Consider the following 20,120-nt stretch of genomic DNA (forward strand, 5'->3'; position numbering starts at 1 on the left):
AGTTCGGTGGATTTCTATTGATTTTGGACATCAGGAACTCAAGAGGGGATGGTGAAGTAAGGGAAAGATTGAAACTGCATCAGAACCTTTGTCCACCAACCAGCCTCTCAAGCTGTAGATCAGTGGCCAGATCTCCATTTCTGACAAAGGAGATTGAAGGGCCAATAGCACAGAGGACAACTCAGGTATGGACTAGTGCAGGCGTTCTCAAACTGTGGGTCAGTACCCCAAAGTGGGTCGCAACCAAATTTTAATGGGGTCGCCAAGGCTGGGGCCCAGGACTGAAACCAGAGCCCCACCACCCAGTGCTGAAACCAAAGCCCGAGCCCCACCACCCAGGGCCAAAGCCCAAGGGCTTCAGCCCTGGGCAGGGGGGCTAAGGTTACATGCCCCCTCCCCCTGCCTGCCCAGGGCAGAAGCCCTAGGGCAGCTTCCCCCCCCCTTCCCGGGGCTGCGGGGCTTGGGCGGACTTAGGCTTCGGTCACCTCTTCTGGGGTCGTGTAGTAATTTTTGTTGTCAGACAGGGGTCACGGTGCAATGAAGTTTGAGAATTGCTGGATTCGTGGAATCACTAAAAAAAAAATGGCACAACAGTGACTCCTACAGAGTGAAGCCTGCAGGATTTGTGATTGCTGCTAATGCCAGCAGTTTTTAAACAGGTCAGCAATGAACAGCAATCTACAGCTGTGAGTTGTGGAAATGAGTTAACAGGACTCCTACCGTTTGTTACTGCTCACTTTACTGAGATGCGGTTTCTGAACTGTTTCCCCTTAATAGGTCATGATGAGCAATGGCTTTTCCTTTCGGGGGAAACTTTCTTTCCAGGAGCTGCATTTAGAGTAACTCATCAGAGGCACGATGCTAACTGCTCTCCTTCTTTCCGATCTTCATTTATGGCAGTGTCCGGAGGTCGCAGCCGCTTACATCTCATTGACCTGGGTAGCTGTGTGAAAGTGCTCAGCAAAAACCGAGAGGGAGGCTCCGGACTCTGTCTTTCGCTGTCAGCACTCGGCAATGTCATCCTTGCCCTCGTCAACGGCAGCAAACACATCCCATACAAGTAAGTGATAGTCTTATGTTAGGCATAGTGGATGGTGACGAGTGCCTTTCTGTGGTGCTGTGCTGTTTGTTTTTGTGGTGGGGTTGAATAGCAGTGCTCAGGAAGGATGGAGAAATGAATGATAGAAAACTATGGGCCAGATTGACCACCCTTTGAAGTAAATGGCAAAATGTGTATAGGGCTCAGTGGCTGTATGATATCTGCCAGCTAGATGGAGCAGAGAGATTTCAGTTCTGAACCTTGTGCTTTCAATGATCAGGGCAGAGTTTCTCCATCTCCTTTGCACATGGTGCTTGCACAAGTTTGGGTTCCCTACATATAAGACAATTCTGACTGTGTCGACATTATATTTTTCCTGAAGCAGATCCCACTGAGTGAATCCTCCCTCCCGCTAAAGAAGGGTGGTGGTGGTGGTTTCAAAGATAACAGCCAGTAGGGACAGAGCCATGTTGACATGGAGACCCAGGGGACTGAAAATCGGTGCAGTGGTCCTGGTGTCCAGAGGTGCTCGAAGATTTGTGGCCATCTCAAGGCATCTGAGACATTAGAATGCAAAAACTCCCTGTTTGCTCCACAGGTACACACTTTGCTCCCTTTATGGAACAATTTGGAGGATGCTGCAAGCTGGAACTCATATGATTTTCTATTTCCAAAGTGGATTTTAGTCTCTCAGTAGGTAACACATGCATCACACTGAAAATGCAGCATTGTTACAAGGTTTAGTTACTGCATTTCAAAAGTTTCTTGACTTTTTCCTAGTCTTGTGCGAATCTGAGTGTCACCTTATCAGCTTGCAAAAAAGATGCATTCTATTTGGTTATGCCAGACAACTAAACTGTGCTGTTTCTGCTAGCTTCTGGGAAATCAGAGAAAATGTGTACATAGAGGATATGTTTTGTCCTCATTTCTCTTCATCATTATCTCCGGCCATTTGTCATGTCTGCGAGTCTGAGAACAAGTTTGGATTCATTAGTTTGCAGTCACACAGACTCCTTATCCATATCCTAAATGATTCTGACTTTTGTGAATCATATGGCTTTCTTAGTAGAGAGCATAAAGCATAGGTAGCAGCATCTAGAGCTTTCAGGTCTTAGTGTCATGAGCAAAGAGTAATCGTCTAGTCAACATCCTATACTGTCTGGATGTTCTGGAGTCTGGATGAATGTTGCCATTCATGAAGGAAACATTGAAGAGGGTCGGGGGCGGGGAGGATGTATCAGGGAAAGTTGTGTGAGCTATTCATAACAAATAATTCATTCCCTGAATTTCACCTTTCTTACGGTCCAGAGTCCACAAACAGATAATCCTTTTTGCAAATGTATTCGTGATTTGAAGTTATTCTCAAGTTTTATTTATTTTTTTGTCTTGGTATTGGACTTTCAGAATTCAAGCTTAACTGTGACTGGTCACATAGGTCAAATGGCTAGTTTCTCTTCCTGGCTTGGATGATCATAACTCTAGTAATCAGGTTCCTGGTTGTGAAATTGGTTTGAAAAGCTAATATAACATTTGTTTCCCATCACTACTTGGCTGTGTGAACTTAAAATCTGCTTTTCACAAATAGTCATGTTACCAGAACTCACACTCAAAAGGGCCAAATGAACTCATATAAAAATATCAATGAATATTCCTGGAACATCTTGTGGAGCATTTGCCTAGCTCTGATGTGAAAATGTCCTGTATGTCATACTTGACAGTGCAGCTTAATGTATGTTTGAAAAATAGATCACTTTTCTTGTCGATGTTTGTGGGTTGAAAGGAAGGCAGGCTGAAGGACTGGTAGAGGGTGTTTGTTAGTCATGCTCCCTAGGCTACGACTATAGATACGTAAAATAGTTACCAAATAGAACAGCTGTCTTTCTTGGCAATGTGTGCTAGGAGAAAGGCAACAGCAAAAGTGCCTTCTACTTGCTGCTCTGGCAGTCTCTCATTGCAGTGATTCCCAGCTGTTATACTGTACTACTTTAGGGTTTACATAGACTCAGAGGTGCCAGCACACTTGCTCATGTTTGTGTTTATCTAGTGAAAAGCAGCTAAAGCTCCTTCTTGTTCTGCATTTCCTCCAGAATCTGTTGATAAAAGAAAAGCATAAATGGTTTGCCGGTTGTCAATGAGACACAGCCCTCTTAAAATACTTTCCAAGGAGCCTTTTAAATTTCATATTAGAATACACGCTAACATATTTGGGGCCAGATTGCCTGTAGCTCTGCCAGGGGCAGTGGGAGAGAGGAAGGAGCTTTCCCCCCCTTGCGCACCCCATTGAACAGTGAGGGAAATTGGAGTTCCTGTGCTTGGGAGAGTGCAGACGCTGCTGATTCCATGCCCTAGCAAGAGTGCGATTGCCCCAGAGTGGAAAGGTGAGGCGAGGAGGCATGTCCATGGTGCATCATAGGGAGTGGATTGCACTGTTCTAAAGGATGTTATAACCTGTACATTCACTCCCCTCCCTTTCCCCTTCAAATGGTGTGTCTTAACAATACCCCTTTCCTAGTGCTGCCTCTGGCTCTGCGTGCTCCAGTCTAGCCCGTTTAACTTAGAGGTTTTACCTTTCTTCAAGGTGACACAGTATTTCATTGTTGAGCGTAAGCTGTGAGCCTAACGATGTGTGAACTAACGTCTTGCAAATGGTACTGTAATATTAACACGCATTTTCTTATGTGACAGTGTGATGCTGTATGTGAACTCAGCAAATGTCCATAAAACAGCATACAGACAAAGCATCCTATTAGTATTTATGTTATTAAACAGCCATTGGTATTTATATGGCAATCTATCAATATACTCCATATGGTTTCTTGGGAACCCCAATATACTGTAAAATCTCAGAACAGGCTTATCCCATATCTTACCACACAACTTAGATCAGATAATGACAAATGATGTTCATTTTTCTCAGTGAAGCAAGTCCATTCTCCACACTGTAAAGTGCTGAGAACCCTCAACTTCCATTCAATGCTATATCAAGCCCCGTGTCTGCAAGATGAAGTATGAAAAACAATGGTCCAAATGTATAGCTGGGGTAAGCAAACTCAGCTAAATTGACTTCAGTGGAGTGTGCATGTTTATGCGAGGAACAAACATGTCCTTGTGTCTGCAGTCTTCATGAAAAAATATTTCCTAGTGCCTAAATATGCTTTGAATGTTTCTTCATATCCATGTGGCTATGGAATTTCAGAAGCCAGGGAGTTGGAAGCGGATTCTCTTGCCAAAGAAAAACAGATTGGAAGCAATAACACAGACTGTTATTAACTTCAGCATAAACTCAGTTAATGTAGATTAACATAGCAATGTAGGAATTCTCAAATCAGATGGGATACCTGGTATCCTGCCTCCGATCCTGGTCAATCCTGGGTGCTTCAGAGGAAGGTGCGAGAATCCTCATAATAGACCACGACATGTAGTTAATGATCCGTTTGTACTCTGAAGTATGAATATATATCCCATATTATCCAATTTAATGCAACTCTGAGTTTTCTTATTATCCATATAAATATCTAATCCTTTCAAAAATCTTACTAAGCTCTTGGCCCCCATGATATCTGTGGCAATGTGTTCCAGCTAATTATGCATTGGGTGAAAGATATTATTTCCCTCTATCAGTTTTACATGTGTTGCCTTTCAATTTCGTCAGTGTCCCCTGGTTCTGACATTATGCATATCTCCCTCAGTGGGAGAGGATTGTTTCCTTTGCTTGAATGTAAAACAGTTGCATAAAAAGTATAAAGATTCACACACGCTCCAACAAGCTGAAGGAACGAAACTCCAGCACTAAGCATGTTTTAGAGGACTTAAGTGTGCTACGGGAAGAAGGTTTTGCTAAGATGTGTGCAGTAATTGTTACTGTTTTAAAGTGTTCAGATTTACAAAAGTGCTGTGTTATCTGCCTCTGATTTCAAAGATGAATGTGTTTAAACCCTCAAATGAATACCCATTTGCACAAACTCCAGATACCGGTTTATAGAGCTCACTGTTCAAAAAGGACCCTGGTTGCTAGGCAACAGTAGTGGTGATAATTCATGGTAATGCCTTGTTGGAAATAATCATTTTTACACATTTTAATGACTTTGATAATGCAAGAAAACAGTGTTTAGAAAAGTGCAGGGATATATGAATTCCTTTCTCAGAAATCTCAGATGATTTTATTTTATTTAATAGATCTTGTCTTGTAAATTCACTCTTTACATTTGTTTGCGTTCCTGGAAGCATCCTGTTTGTTGAGCTACCGATGCTTATCCAGTAAGGCAGCATGGTCTAGTAGGCACGTGGAAGAGAGTGAAGAAACCTGGGAATTCCTTGCACTGCCACAGACTTCTGTATTTATCAATCTGTGTAGGTTGCCCACGTCGCTGCAGTATGTCAGTGCCTCTTAAATGCTGGAGGATGATGAGTATTATTATTATAGGCAGGAAACTGAGGTACAAAGAGATTAAGTGGTTTGCCCAAGAATACACAGGAAGTCTGCGGCAGAGCCAAGAACGGAACCCAGATCTCTTGAGTCTCAGTCTAGTGCCTTAACCATAAGACCATCTTTTCTCTCTTGCTGTGTGACTTGGGCAAGTCACTTAACCCTATTTGTTCCTCAGTTTCCCATAAAATAAGGATACTGATACTCCACCCCACTTTGTAAAGGGCATAGAGATCTGTGGGTGAAAAGCACTGCATAAACGCTGAGTATACAAATATAGGCTGGGCCGGTTCTTCATTGTTATGTTATTTTTACACTGGTGTGACTACGTTGGAATCAAACGGAAGCTGGCCTGTTGTTTAGCGAAAGACAGTCTATCACTATAGAAAGGGAAGAGGGAAAACTGTTTTGAGCTAATTTATCATGGTATAAGAATTTCCCCTAAGCAATATGGGGTATGTTAAATTTATCATTTGAAATTGTTCCTTTCTAGTCATGGGAGAAAAGGAAAAATGATTATTTGAATGTATATGAAGAGTCCACTTATGTTCGCAGTTACATGTGTGCACATCCTGAGTGGCTCTTTTGAAGCCAGTGGAGATATAGCTGTGTAAAAGCTGGCATGGGAGGAGAATCAGGGATGAAGTGTCTGTTGTATTGCATGCATTGTCATGGCATTTGTTGCGTGGGTTCGATTTATACCTCTCTGTGCTCTACAGAAATATAGCACTGAAACCTCTTCACTAGAGACAGGGGGACAGCTAGAAAACCGTGAACCATAAACTAAACAATGCAAAACACTACTCAGAATAATCTGACCAGTAGCACAGAGGCCTCACTAAGGGTATGTCTATACCTTGAGCTGGATGTGTAAATTCCAGCTCCAGAAGTCATACCCTCCGTAGCTCTCAGCCAAGTTAGTGTACTAAAAATAAGCTGTAGTTGTGGCTAGCTCCCCTGAGTATGTACTTAGCATCTTGAAGAGGTGCATACTTAGAATGGCTAGCCACGCACGCTGCTGCAATTACATGCTATTTTTAGTGCTAGTGAGCTAGTGTGGATATGACTCTTCACCCTGGAGGTTACCCTGAGTTCTCCTTCAGTCTTCAAATTATAATTATGCCTCTTGCAATGCTCCTCATGGACTATCCTCTAGAATGCAAAGGTGGAGAACATACACTCGGCTTCTCATGTAGGTGTAAATCAGGAGTAATTCAACTGAAGTCAATATAGTTACACTGGTGTAAAGCCCAGTGTGAGTGAGAGAAGAGTCAGGCTGTTACATAAGGCAAACTCAGACACTATTGTTGGCCTTAGTGGACCTGATCATCTTCTCCCTTATACCAGGGTAAATCAGGAGTTACTCCATTGAAGTCAGTGAAGTTACACTGCTGAAAAAATGGTGCTTGTGTATAATCAGACAAAATATGTTTTGTCCAACACTGGAAATCTTTGGAAGGGCCACCTCCAAATCTCCAGTTGTATGCACAACAGTGCTATTTGCCTGTATCCCTCCTTAATCTGTCAGTAATCAGGTACAGTGACAGGCTCCCTCAATGCCATCGGGAAAGGAGGTTTTCCACAGAGTGTATGGAGCAGCTGTTGAGGGAAAAGTTGACAATAACAGCTAATAAACAGCAGATCATTCCAATTAAGTAGAATAATATTTTAATGGCAGAGATTGCTGCTTGATGGAGCTCCTGTCACCATTAAGATTCTCGTTAACTAGAATTGGCACATACAAACTCTGTCTTTAGCTATGATGTTCCACCGAATCTTAGCTTAGTAAAACTCTTAGTACCTCTTAGTACTGCATTCTGGGCCCGTCCTGCTGCCACTGAAGTTAATGACAAAACTGCCATTCATTTTAGTGGGAGCAGAATCAGGCTCTCTCTGGCGTGTGAGTTATTGCTTGAGTGTATGGGTGCAATTCAATAGTATTTATAGTGGCTTTACAGTGTAACTATATATAGTGTAACTACTTACTTCAATTAGTCTTGATTTACACTGATGTGAAGATTAGAATGTGTCTATATCACCTCCTTTATCTTCCCCTTGATAAGGGCATGTTCCACAGATCATTGAAATAATTGGAAAAACTCACATTGACTTCAGTGGGTTTTGGATTAGCACCCTAGTCTGATGTGATTAGATGAATTTAAATAACTGTTAGTGCATTAGAAATAGGCGAATTAATTTACTAGTTCAAAATTTATTCATGGAAATCAGAGTACAGATAAAACAGGAATAGAAAAGAGAGAGAGAGAGATGAGGACATATAGGCATGAGAGTTGGCAAAGAACCAGGGGACTGGGAAAGGAGAAATGTTCCTGAAGGGAGACAAGGTGAAAGAGAGATCTCTTAAAGAACCTGGGACATAGGGCCTTATGAATGCAGCAATGTACAGGGTGGAATTAAGAAGAGAAGGAGAAAGGGGAATGAGTCCTTTCAGGAAGAGGAATAAGGCTGGAGAACCATCACTGAGGCATCCAGCTTGGGGAGATCCATCAATAAAGATCTTGATTAATATGAGACAACTATTTTAGAAAAAGTTAGAAAAAAGCTGGAAAACTTGATATTGTCCAATCCCTAATGAATAATTTCTACTCTTAGTCACTCAGAACAAAAGGCTTTTGCATGATGTTGGCAGGTAGACTTTAAGGTCCAAAGCCTCAGCTGGTCTAAACTGAAGTCAATAGAACTTTACCATTTTACATCACCTGAGGATCTGCTCCTAGGTGCCTACTCACTGAGGTGATACTCACTGACACTGACTTTACGTTTTGCAAAATGGAAGAAGAGCAAATGCAATTGTAACGGAGTGGTGAGAACCACAAAACTGTCAAGGTGGGGATAATGAGTAGCTTGGCTATTAAAGACACTTTTAGGGGTTTTTCACTGATGACAGATATGGTTGAAGATTTTACCAGCTCGAATTTCTGGCAGATTTTCTTCTTTAAGCCAAGGATCATCGTGTAGTAGATTTGGGGATATGCAGTTTCGGAATGCAGGAAAACTCTTACCTGCACACTTCATTAGAGGAAATCGAACTATAGATAAGAGCAGGAGAACAACAAAATACTGACTTCACCAGCCACCAACATTTTAGTGTTGGTGAGCAATGGGTACTTGCTCTAGGGCAGTTTGTATCATTTAGATAATTTGATCGCCCCAGGTCTGAGCTACGTCTCCACAAGATCAGCCTGCTTCATCAGATCTCAGTTGGTATAAATTGGCTTAGCTCCACTCACTTCAATGCCAGTTTACACCCATTGAGGATCTGGCTCAGAGTCTCGGTAGTGATATTACAAGTCACAGCAGTTGGGCTGCATGACTTTATCTGGTTTGGGGTTCACATTGGTGATGCCAGACATCATAAAGCCAACACAGCGTATATAAGCTGCCATATTCACTGGGCCTGATTCCCTAGTCCACCAATTTTATTGCATAACTCAATTGGCATTAATATTATAACTCCGAGTTTACACCCAAAGTACATATGGGAGAAGAATCAGGCCCACAATCTAGCTCTTTCTATTCTGTATAGAACTACTCAATCAATTAATTTATGTAGATGCTGTAATATGCAAATAATGATAGACTACTAAGGAAAATTAGAAGCTAAGTGTTCATGGTTTACAGTCATACTTAATGAGAATTAATAATTACATTTAAATACTCCTTCCCAGCAGAAGTATGCAGCTGTATCAGGGAAGGATTCTAGGTTGGTCCGGGGCCAACGTGCACATAGCCACCATTGCACAAGTGAGCCAACAATGTGCAATTATTGCTCAAATATAACTTGATTGAGGCTCAATTAGGCAGTAACAGTGATTTTGCATACAAATGAATTTGCGCTTAATTCATTAAAATGCTATCTTGAACATTAATAGCACTTCAATCAGGGTATCCACCCATACATTCTCACCTGTTTCACAACTGGTTCAGGCTCAATTAAGCATTAATAGATTTTTCTCTTATGCAAATGAGGTAATAATTCATTTCATGTATAATTGAACAAATTTTAAAAAGTCATGTTCATGGAATAGATAGATGCCAATAGTGGTAGCAAACTATCTAAAATGTGCAGTTGTTTTTATGAGGCTTAGTTCAATTTGTTTTTTAGGACCAATACCTTAAATGTTTGCATTCAAATGAAAAAGGATCAGATGTCGTTACTGAAATTAATTTCCATTCCCTCCCACCACCAAAAAAACAAAGAATGTGATTTTGGGCAGACAATTCAGAGGCATCCCATTGCAGACAAAAGAGAGAAGAATTCCTCTCTACGTAGCATAACTACATACTCCCTAAAATATTGGGTTCAGTTCTGTGCACCTCTGCACCAGAAGGAGGTTGGCAAACTGGAGGGAATTCAGGGGAGAGCAGTAAGTATTGTTAAAGGTCTTGAGGGACTGACGTATTTATTAGGACTGATTAAAAGAAATAAAGCTTTGTTGTAAATACATAGGGAAGAGAGGAATTTATTTATGGTGACACAAGGGGATATATTTAAGTTGGAGTAATGGAATGAAAATAAACAAAGGGAAAATTACACTGAAACATTTGCTGAAGGAGAAGCCTGTTAGTGGAATAATTTCCCAAGGGATGTGGTGAAAACCCCATCAGCAGAATAATGTATAAGTAAGCTGGACATACAACTGGTGAATATACTGTATGAAATAATGGTGAATTGGTGGGGGACAGATTTTGAGGGCAGGATCCTTGGACCAGATCTTCAGCAGGTGTCAGTTGAAGTAGTTCCATTCGGGTCCTTTATCTTCATCCATGTCTGTAAAGCATTTACAGTATCACACTGCTGGCACTAGACAAATCTATATGGTCTAGAAAGTCTTTCAGATCTCTCATTTGTGAGAGTCTGAAAACGGGCTGTCTATTGATATGTTAAGATTCAATATGCTAAAGAAACTCTTCTGGTTTCACTGTATCAGTTGGCACCTTCCTCAGAAAACCCACCTTTGCAATTACTTGGAATGTCCAGTCCCCTTCTCTGGTGTTTTAACTTTTGTTATCCAGTTTATCTCCTTAATCAATTAGTTACAGTTTTAGAGGTTTTAGAGGTCCCTTTCTCTCTGAAATGAATGCTAAAGTTCTCATAGGGCTTGGCTAGAAGCCCACTGAAGTCAATAGGCGTCTTTTTATTGACTTCAGTGGGCTTCGGGCTTCAAGCCCACTGATCATAAAACATAAAATGTCAAAGATCGTTAACAAAGAAAATAAAAGATAAGCACACAATCTTAATCTTAAACCTTATTACACTAGGCAGTATTTAGATCAAGCAATTTTCTCACTCCACTATATGTTACAGTTCATAATACACAGGTTTCCCTCTTAAACCTGGACCAGTCTCCTCAGTTGAAGGTTTCGTCTTCTCAGCGTCTTTATTCTTTTGCTTCCAGCATAGGGTGGAGAGGAGAAAGGCAAAAGCATGATGCCACTGTCCCCTATTTTATGTCCTTAGTCCACGTGCCTAGAAGACACTTGCCCAGACATGTCCTGGTGGGCTGTGCTGAGAGACTGGGTTTAGCAATCCCCATTGTGTGGTGATTGTGCAATTGTCATTGAATTGTAAATCCCTTGATTACAGCTTCCCTGCTGATTAATGGACATTAAACACCCTCCTGGGAGTGTATTGCCTTCTTTGTATGTCCCTAGCAAATTTACAGCATATTTCAGTAACAACCATACAGCAAAATCTCATAACTTCATGCACACTAATGATATACATATCTGGGCAGAACAACAGTTTCAGCAGATCATGGCCTTTCATATGATTTCTTACACAGTATGCAGTGTGTGAAGTATCACAACCATATATGAATGATGAATATGGGGGTTACAGAGTGTTCTTTTGAGGTACAGTGTGTCACAATGGGACACATTGGAAAGTTAGAAATGTAGAGCCTGATCATCAGCCAGTGAAAACGAAGCTGTAAGCATTTATACCTACCAAGGTCCCATTGGAAAAACGGCAGTGTGATTCTGGGCTCAAAATCACGTGAGTAGGGATTGAAGTATCAACCATCAACTTTCTTCTTAGTTTATGAGAACCCTTTTTATTGAAGTGGCTCAAGAACAACTATATGATTTTCTTCTCCAAAGTCAGAGATGTATATGATGGGTACTTCTAACCTTTTTTTTTTTTTAAAAAAAAACCTCTTCAGTTACATTTTGTGGATATTAGGATCTTCCTGATGAGAACGTGAGGTATCAGTGTTGTTTCACAGGGAAGCTGTTTTATAAGAAATGCTGTAGACCTGAGTCTCCTCTTATACCAATTTTATATGTAGTTTTATAATATGAATATAAAGTCCATTGACTTCAACAGAATTACCCCCGGGTTATTTTTGTATACGTGAGAGGAGAATAAAGCCTTTCTGCCAAATTCTGCTTTCCGTTATGCCAGTCTAAATCTGTATCAGCCCCATTGCACTTGGTGAAATTACTCTGGATTTACACTGCTGGTGGGAATTTTCCCTTTATCTTTAAGGTCAACATTTGCACCTGTTTTTCCTCACACTGTTTGTAAACCAGGAATAAAACCAATGAAGTCAAGAGAACTACACAGGGGCGGATGAGAGACGAATTGGGCCCACTATATCTAATTGTCTTAAGAGCATTGGAACTACAGTGCTAATGCAAAGATGTCATCTCCTTCTAAACTTTAATAAAACTCCTTCATATTTTTGTAATATATTTGAAAAGAAGGTAACAAAAACAACCGCATTGACTTCCTTTCTAAATTATCAAAGTTTTGTGTGTGTTGGTTGCCTGAAGACCTAAACACAAGCAAACAGATGTGCAGTGGGTTTTTTTAAAGAGCACACAGACTTTTTAGAGGTATGCAGGTTGGTAAAAATCAACCAACTTGTAAAATACTAAACAAAATCAGGCCCCTTTTATGCCTCAAAACTGAACTTGTTATTAACCTAATTTTTAAAAGTGAACTCCTTTCCTCAGATGTGAACACCTGGATCATTCTAACAGTTCTACCATGGAGCCACAGACAGTCTCCTTAGGCTCTCCAATCTATCTTGCCACCCAGGCAAGCTGGTCTTAGTGACAATTGGAATGTTATAAATAAAATATTCAGGTTACTTCCAGTCCCTGAGACAAGCTCCCTTGCATGTAGCATTTCCAAGGTGTGATAGGGCCATTCACCAATCCTTTGTATTGTGATGTTCCTTCAGGCCCATTTAATCTTGATAGTCCTCCTTAATGGGCACGGGGGGACAATTCCTGTGCCTGGGTTCACAAGTTCAGAGCAAACATTTTCAAAGTTATAAAGTAAAACTTACATATTTCCTTATAGCATGGAATACAGACATTAGGAGTGAGATTAATGCCTGCAGCAGTTTACAAGCATTCCATATGCTAAATACATTCTTATAAGACTAACCCCTGTCTTGAACAATACTAACATGCAGGTAAGCTGGTTTGGTTTGCAGCTATGAATTTGTCTGTTCTTAGCTAATGCCTTTGACCTTGCTCAGAACTGGCGCTTGGTTTACCAGCATTACAGATTCCATAAATATGTTTTGTCCCATCCACCCCATTAACAAAACAGCATTATCTGACCAGGCTGTTATCTTGTTTTCTTATATGATTGCCAAATGTAGTCAGTTTTGAAGAGTAGATGGGGCTTGAGTTCTTGAGGTTTCTGTCTAAGATCAACACTGTTTTCCCTAGTATATATAGTTATGTAAACAAAGACGATATCCATCAATGTCGAAGTGTATGTCAATTGGTGTCAAAATGTCTATCCCTTGTATCTTCCTTCAGTACTGCTGAAAATGGTTGTCCCACTAGCATAGACAGGGTTAACTGAGTTCAACATTGCTAAGCCGTGGTAGGTGATATCTGCTATCTTGGATGTAACCAGGATTGAACTAGGGATCTGTAGAACCATACTCGAGCTGCTCTAGTTTGAGCCAAAGGACAAAGTCCTGTAGTTGGGATTCGTATCATTTACGAATTGGGCTCAGTGGGGGACACACAACAGACAGACAGTGAATAACAGGTTACCCTACAGCACTTTCCTATGATGGGTGTTGAACTTGACTGACTCTGTCAGCACTTAGGGACACTGTTTTCAACACTGCTTGAGGGAAGATGGGTAAGGGGAGATATTTTTTATACTCACTGTCAATAACGCCATGCCCTTATTATAGAGACAGAGCCTGAGTTCCTTGAAACCACCTTTTGAATACTGAACATACATTTTCATATCAACCCACTGACATTAGCAGTGTAGCAGAATCTGCTGTGTTTATAGGTCCTTGGCACTGGAAATATGCTCCTAGTCTGTTGTAACAGTGATGTTTTCTGTAATGTGCTTTCTAGCTGCAAGCCTGTGCAGAAGGACACAAATACAGAATTCCCCTTCGCTACCCAGTTAGCATACAGTGGATGGAAAAAGAGAGCTGTTTGCAGAGATAGCATTTCCAGTAGAGTGCTGTGAAGTGAGAAATAACTGGATGTTCTGCAAAAAAAAGAGAGAACCTGAGACTGCTTGGCTTTCTAATTCAATCAATCAGAATCCCTTCCAAGTGGATCTAGACATGGAGCTGAACACGGTTTGCATTATTCGTGTATGTAGGCCCATTGGACATAACTGTCCTCTCACTTATACTAATATAAGTTGGGAGTAACTCCACTGCAGTCACTAGTGTAAAACAGGGGCAAGTTAGAGGAGAATCAGTCCCACTGACTTCAGTGGTACTTCTTAGATGGACAAGTTTTGACCGAGAAAGCACATGTCGGTAAAACAGAATCTGTTGGTGGCTAAAGAATATTAGAGGCGTGGGCCCTATGTGCTCCAGAGAAATTCTGAATGTCCTGGTATTTGTATTCCTCACCTGGATTTGAGGCTTCTTACCCTGAGTGGTTGGTTTGCAGTAAAAGCTAGGCTGTTCTCTTGGTAAGAACTTTGGGATCTTGGAATCCAGAATAAGCCTGTTGAACTGGCAATATCTCCTCCCCTCACTTCTCCTCAGTGAGTGATTGCTAGCACTTCGGATGTTTATGTGGTGTTTAATGGTGCTATAACCAAGAGACTTTATTCTAGACTCTGCAGAACTGCTTCTGAAATGGCTTGTGTTAGTTCTGTGCTACATTTTATTGAAGTTCTGTTGAGTCCTTCACCTGGAAACACCTGCTAAGGTCATCTACGTCCCCTCACAGATACAACATCCTTTCAAATCATGTTTCTATTCAGCTCAGTATGGCAGGCACCCACCACTGTAAGTCAACAGAGACAGGGTCACTGGAATGCTTCAGCTGCTTTGTTCTTTTGTGCGTATTTGAATGAGACATTTATAGCTTCCCTTATGCAAAATTTCCCAGCAGCTGCCATCCATGTTCCCAGTAGGGGCCTCGCTAGGCCAGGTAGAGCATACCTGTCATTGTCAGAGTCCTCTGTGGGCTGTCATGAAAGGGATAGAGCTTCATTAGGATTTGGGTCTACTGAGAATGCATTTAATAGATTTTCAAATGGATTGAAAAGGATTTCTCAGCCTTTCTTGGAAATGATTGAGATTAAGCATGGAAAATTTCAGCCCCAAAGATTTTTTTTACAAAGTTGTGAGTCGGTGAAAGCAAAGAAATATCATGGAAGTGAGCATGTAATCTCTGGCTCCTGCAAACACAATGCCACAAAATAATTTTTACAAGCCTGCTCATCTTATTAGGGAAATATTTACATTGGTGAATAAAACATGATTTTGAAGTTTCTGTATTCACATTATTTTGTCACGTGTATGCAAAATAGAGAATAACCTTTGAAACCAACCAGCAAGTTCCACTGGCCTTATTTCTATCAGATATAAATGATATATCGTACGCTCTGGTTTAATTGTATCATATGTAGATTTATATATAATGTTGCCCTTACTTCTGCCACGTGTATCTGGTTACCAGTGTTGCTCCTCTGCTGAGCAGTAGCAGATTCTTTCAGGTTTCAGAGTAACAGCCGTGTTAGTCTGTATTCGCAAAAAGAAAAGGAGTACTTGTGGCACCTTAGAGACTAACCAATTTATTTGAGCATAGTGAGCTGTAGCTCATGAAAGCTTATGCTCAAATAAATTGGTTAGTCTCTAAGGTGCCACAAGTACTCAGATTCTTTCAGGAATCCCAGCTGAAAACTAATGTCTTAATTCCCAAAGAGCAAAACTGCATCAAAAAATTATTCTAATCAGTGACCAAGACAAACAGCAAATTCACCGGTGGTTCACAGTGCTCCCTGTTCCCCAGAATGTTGTATAACCAAAACCTAACAACAACATGTCTTCACAAGACTGAAGATTAGCTTACACACTAAGAACTCAGAAGACTGTGTGTACTAGTGCCGCCTGGTGATGTCAGCCATAACAATAATAATTTGGATATGTGAAAATCATTCAGACTTGGAACTACACATCTATTTCATCCCTATACCCTAAAACCTATTTATCCCAATACAGAACACACATGAGTTTATTAATAACTTTGAGTTATTAACACAACACATATAAGTATATGCTGTACAGTAAATATTACTGGGAAGAGCTTTATTAGTTCATCTTTACTCTTCTCCCAGAAATATAAAAATCCCATCTTTCCCATTCAAATCTTATTCTATGGCCCATATTTAATCAAATAGGTGAATTCTGTGTTCTCTTCTACCTATTATCTCCCTATTACCCTTGACTTGTGCCAATAACTGAAGCTATTCTTCACATAAATTCCCTTTTAAAGCTATACAGTTAGGCAGTACCACTCTTTGTGCCAAAAGCCAGCTTGTACCATTTATTGACAATTTGCAGTCTTAACTCAAAAGAGATTGGGTTTCTTCGAATCAAATAATACTCTGCTGACATTCATTGTGATATGCCGCCCACATCACTTTACTCAGCATTTGCAATACCTGAATGCAAAAGAATTTTATCCTTGGTTAACCTCATAACACGCATTAAGAATCAAACTGCCACTGCCTTGTCACGCCTCCCTTTTTCATAGCGATGAGCCAATAGCTCACATTATGTTCATACTCAGGCGTTTCTTGTATTTAAATATACAAAGGTCTGGACGTTCCCCCTGATCCTCATGAGGAGAGCCGGGGCCTGGGAAAATGGCACTAGAACTTCACTCTACTTCCTACATATAGGTCCAGGTAGGGGAGTATTGAGGGATCTTTGTCCTGCTCCTCCAAGGTCTTAAGAGGAGAGAGAGACGTTTTCTGTGCCCATGTGTTTGGGAGGAGGGGGGAGTGTGTCCTGCCTCAGGTGGATCAAATGCTTCCCACTAACCAGCAAAGGTTAAGCTAGGCAGAGCTAAAGGAGTGCTGAGCATAAGCTCCTAGCAGAGCCTGCTATCAGCAACACACCAGATATACTGTAGCACAAATCTCAGACAGAAATACTCAGTTCAGTTGGCTGAATAAGAGCCATACTTGTGCTCTGCAGGAAATGATCATTTTGTCCAGCTCTACTTTTATTGGATCCTGCATGAAATCAAGCCATCTCTGTGTAAAATATTGTAATTGTGGGCTAGCTCCTGTCACCCTTTCTTAGGCAAAACTCTCATTGACACTAATGGAAGTTTACATTTGTTCAGACTATGGGATAGGACCCTTAAAAACAATCTCAGGCTTTTTGTTACGTCATCTTCTTTGCTGTAGTCTTTTCACATTAATCCTCAAAGCACCTTTCCCTATTGTCTACATGCTCTATATTTCACCTGTTTTATTAATTACTACGTAGAGAACAGATATGGTAGCACTGCTAGTTTACACTTAGCTTTACAGAACATGGACCAGACACATTCCCTACACAGATCTTACCATCTTTAAACGTTCACATTGATTAATAAAAGACAACTGAATGAAAGCACCTCCACATTCTTTCCTTTCGCTCTAATTTACTTCGGTGCTACTTTTTCTTTATTACATGACTTCAAAAATGAGATATGAGGAAGTCAGCTGCAGTCTCTTCAGAATGTTGTTTCCACTGTCCCAAATTCCTGTTGGGATTCCTCAGATGTTTTCATAATCTTCTTCCAGACAGAGTGGTTTCACACAGAGTCATAGAAATGTTGGGTTGGAAGAGACCTTGAGAAATCATCAAGTCCAGCCCCCTTTGCTGAAGCAGGACCAAGTAAACTTAGAATATCCTTTACAGCTGTTTCCCTAACCTGTTCTTAAAAATATATTGGAATCTTATTTAATCCCAGTTATTCCATACTATCTGTAATCTTAATTCTAGAATTCTTCCAAACAGGGGCATCCCCAGGAAAACACTATGGGTGAGAATCTGTGTGGCACTTTTTAACAAGCACAGCACAGAACTCCCATTCCTGGGGGGAGAGGGGCGCAAGGTAGGTGTAAGCCACCTTTGCTCCCTCCTCATCCTGGGCTGCTCCAAGGCCCTGGTGTAAATTGGACAGCCCTGGGAACATGCCTAACAGCAGCCTTCTCAGGCTGCCCAATGGGCCATAGTGCTGCCTGGAAACTCCACGAGCATGCCCCTTGTGCGCACACACACATACACCCCCCAGCATGTTGCCTACGGCAGGGCTTGTGAAGGGGTCCGTGGGAAGCAGCCTTACAGCTGTCTCTTCACTGCCAGCCCTGGAGGAATCCTCTCCCAGCCTGATATGGAACTTAAAAGCCCAATTTATGCCACACCACCCCCTGTAAATGGGCTGCAGGGAGAGTGTGGTCTTCTCACCTTGTGTTTTCTTCCATGTCTGCCAGGCGTGATTATAAAATGACATTAGCTGCTGTGATAACTGATTTAATGCCACCTATCACAATGGTAAGAGATCAAAATCTTGTGTTACAATTTTAAGCATTAGGCTGTGCTTGGCTCATTAGTGTGTAATGTTCAGACAAGCTAGCCAAAATGTCACTGCTGAACATAAAAATTAGTAGATGTTCTTTAGAAGGAGTCTGGATTAGCAGTGGGATGTGATGCTTTCCATTTCTAAGCTGGTGGTCCTACTTCTAGGTTTGATGGCTAACTGGGAGTTCCGGAAGTTACATTTGCAACAAAAATACTCGAAAACCAAAATAAAGGTCTTCCTTATTTATGACAAATAAAGGGTTAATTAAAAGGGCTTGGTTGAAATTCTCCTCTAAGTTACACCACGTGCACCTCCAGACCTTCAAAGCCGATGCACGTGTTGTAAATCACGACAGAATTTGGGCCCTTGTTACTCCATTGCTTCATTGTTGTTATTACAGTGGAGTCTTTCAAAAGAAAACAGGGATATTAAACCACCTACTGTACATTGTAGTAAACATCAGACATCAAATGGAACAAATAACTAAACATGAACTACTGAAAATGAGTAACGATGCTACAATGGCTTGAACTCTCAGACAAGTCCATTAGCTGTTGATTTATTTACTCCATGTCTGTTTGAGAACTTGAAATTCCACAGAATTAATTGGACAGAAAACTAAAGCATGTATATGAAATCATTTTTTTAAAAAAACAATGACCTATGCATGGGACATGAAGGACTTACCAAGTCTGTGTAACTTGATTTCTGTGCGCTAAGCTTTGTCATTGCGGAGATGTAATTACCTGGTGGTAACCACTCCCAAGCTCCCCCTAATGCTAGTAAGGGAAGCATCTCTGAACAAGTTCCATTTGATGTCTCTTTTCAGTAGTCAGTGATGAGGATGACTGGTGTACTCAGCCCTATGCTCCAAAACCAGGATGTCTGACATGGCTTATGCAACGGGATTAGCGCTGTAATATATGCTCCAAATGATTTTTAATTTCTTCAAATCATTCTCCATTTGTAATCCAATTAGACTGCTGTATTTTTCTGCTGAGTAGAATCTGTCCAGTCAGCAGACGAGCTGCCTTCTAAAAGCTCATCAGCGTTTGGTTGGCTGTGCTTTTTTTTTAAAAAAAAAAAATACATTCACTGCTAAATTGCCTGAATTAAGATGTCCATTTAGCTCACTTAGTGCTATTGCATAATGGAAACAGTTACGTAAGTTGACAGCTACATGTGTAGAAAGTCATGCTGGAGCTAGGAACTCAGGGCTCATATTCAGAAGTTATTGGGACAATTCCTGAAAGCTTTACTCTGTTAAAACAATTATTGGGACAAATTTAGATGCCAATTTAGGTGCTCTGCCCCTGGAGGGGAACCCTGCAGTGATTTGACTACGGATGGTCAGGCTGCCATGGAAGGGGGTTTGGAATGACTGCTCATGTGTATGAGCTCCCCACCTCTCCACTAAAACTCTTTAGATCCTAAATCCTTTCTCTTCTGTATGCAGGGACCTGGGAAGCTTTACAGTCCACTATGGGGTCAAGGGAATCAGTGTAAATCCCCCTAATCTCCAAGGAAAACTACTTGTGGGTCTGGAGGGTCTTTGGGGAGTTCTGCTTCCTCCCCTTTTCTGCTGCTTTATATCTGAGGCTGAGGAATTTCTTCATCTTAATAGGGTCCCCAGCTGGCAGACAGCTGCAGTTCAGAACCGCCAGTGGGGGTCTCTGATTCAGCCCTGTTGGTGAGGGGAAGCCCTTTGCTTCAGCCACAGAACTCCGGCAGCCATTCATCTTTGGAGATTCCACCCCCCAGATAGGTTCATTGCAGAAATGATGACCTCCTGCTGGCATTACTCACTGGTGACCC

General features: G+C 41.2%; 1 protein-coding gene across 6 annotated transcripts in view; it reads left to right on the plus strand.

Moving 5' to 3' along the window:
- Positions 1 to 20,120, plus strand: part of KIF26B (kinesin family member 26B) — a 404,391-nt gene that overhangs the window by 328,702 nt on the left and 55,569 nt on the right. For all 6 annotated transcript variants that reach the window (XM_037895351.2, XM_043543371.1, XM_043543373.1 and 3 more), the window contains one exon: positions 901 to 1,060. In XM_037895351.2, coding sequence (XP_037751279.1) covers positions 901 to 1,060 — 160 coding nt within the window. The remainder of the gene's footprint in view (positions 1 to 900; positions 1,061 to 20,120) is intronic.

The sequence above is a fragment of the Chelonia mydas genome, chromosome 3, assembly GCF_015237465.2.
Source record: "Chelonia mydas isolate rCheMyd1 chromosome 3, rCheMyd1.pri.v2, whole genome shotgun sequence".
NCBI lineage: Eukaryota > Metazoa > Chordata > Testudines > Cheloniidae > Chelonia > Chelonia mydas.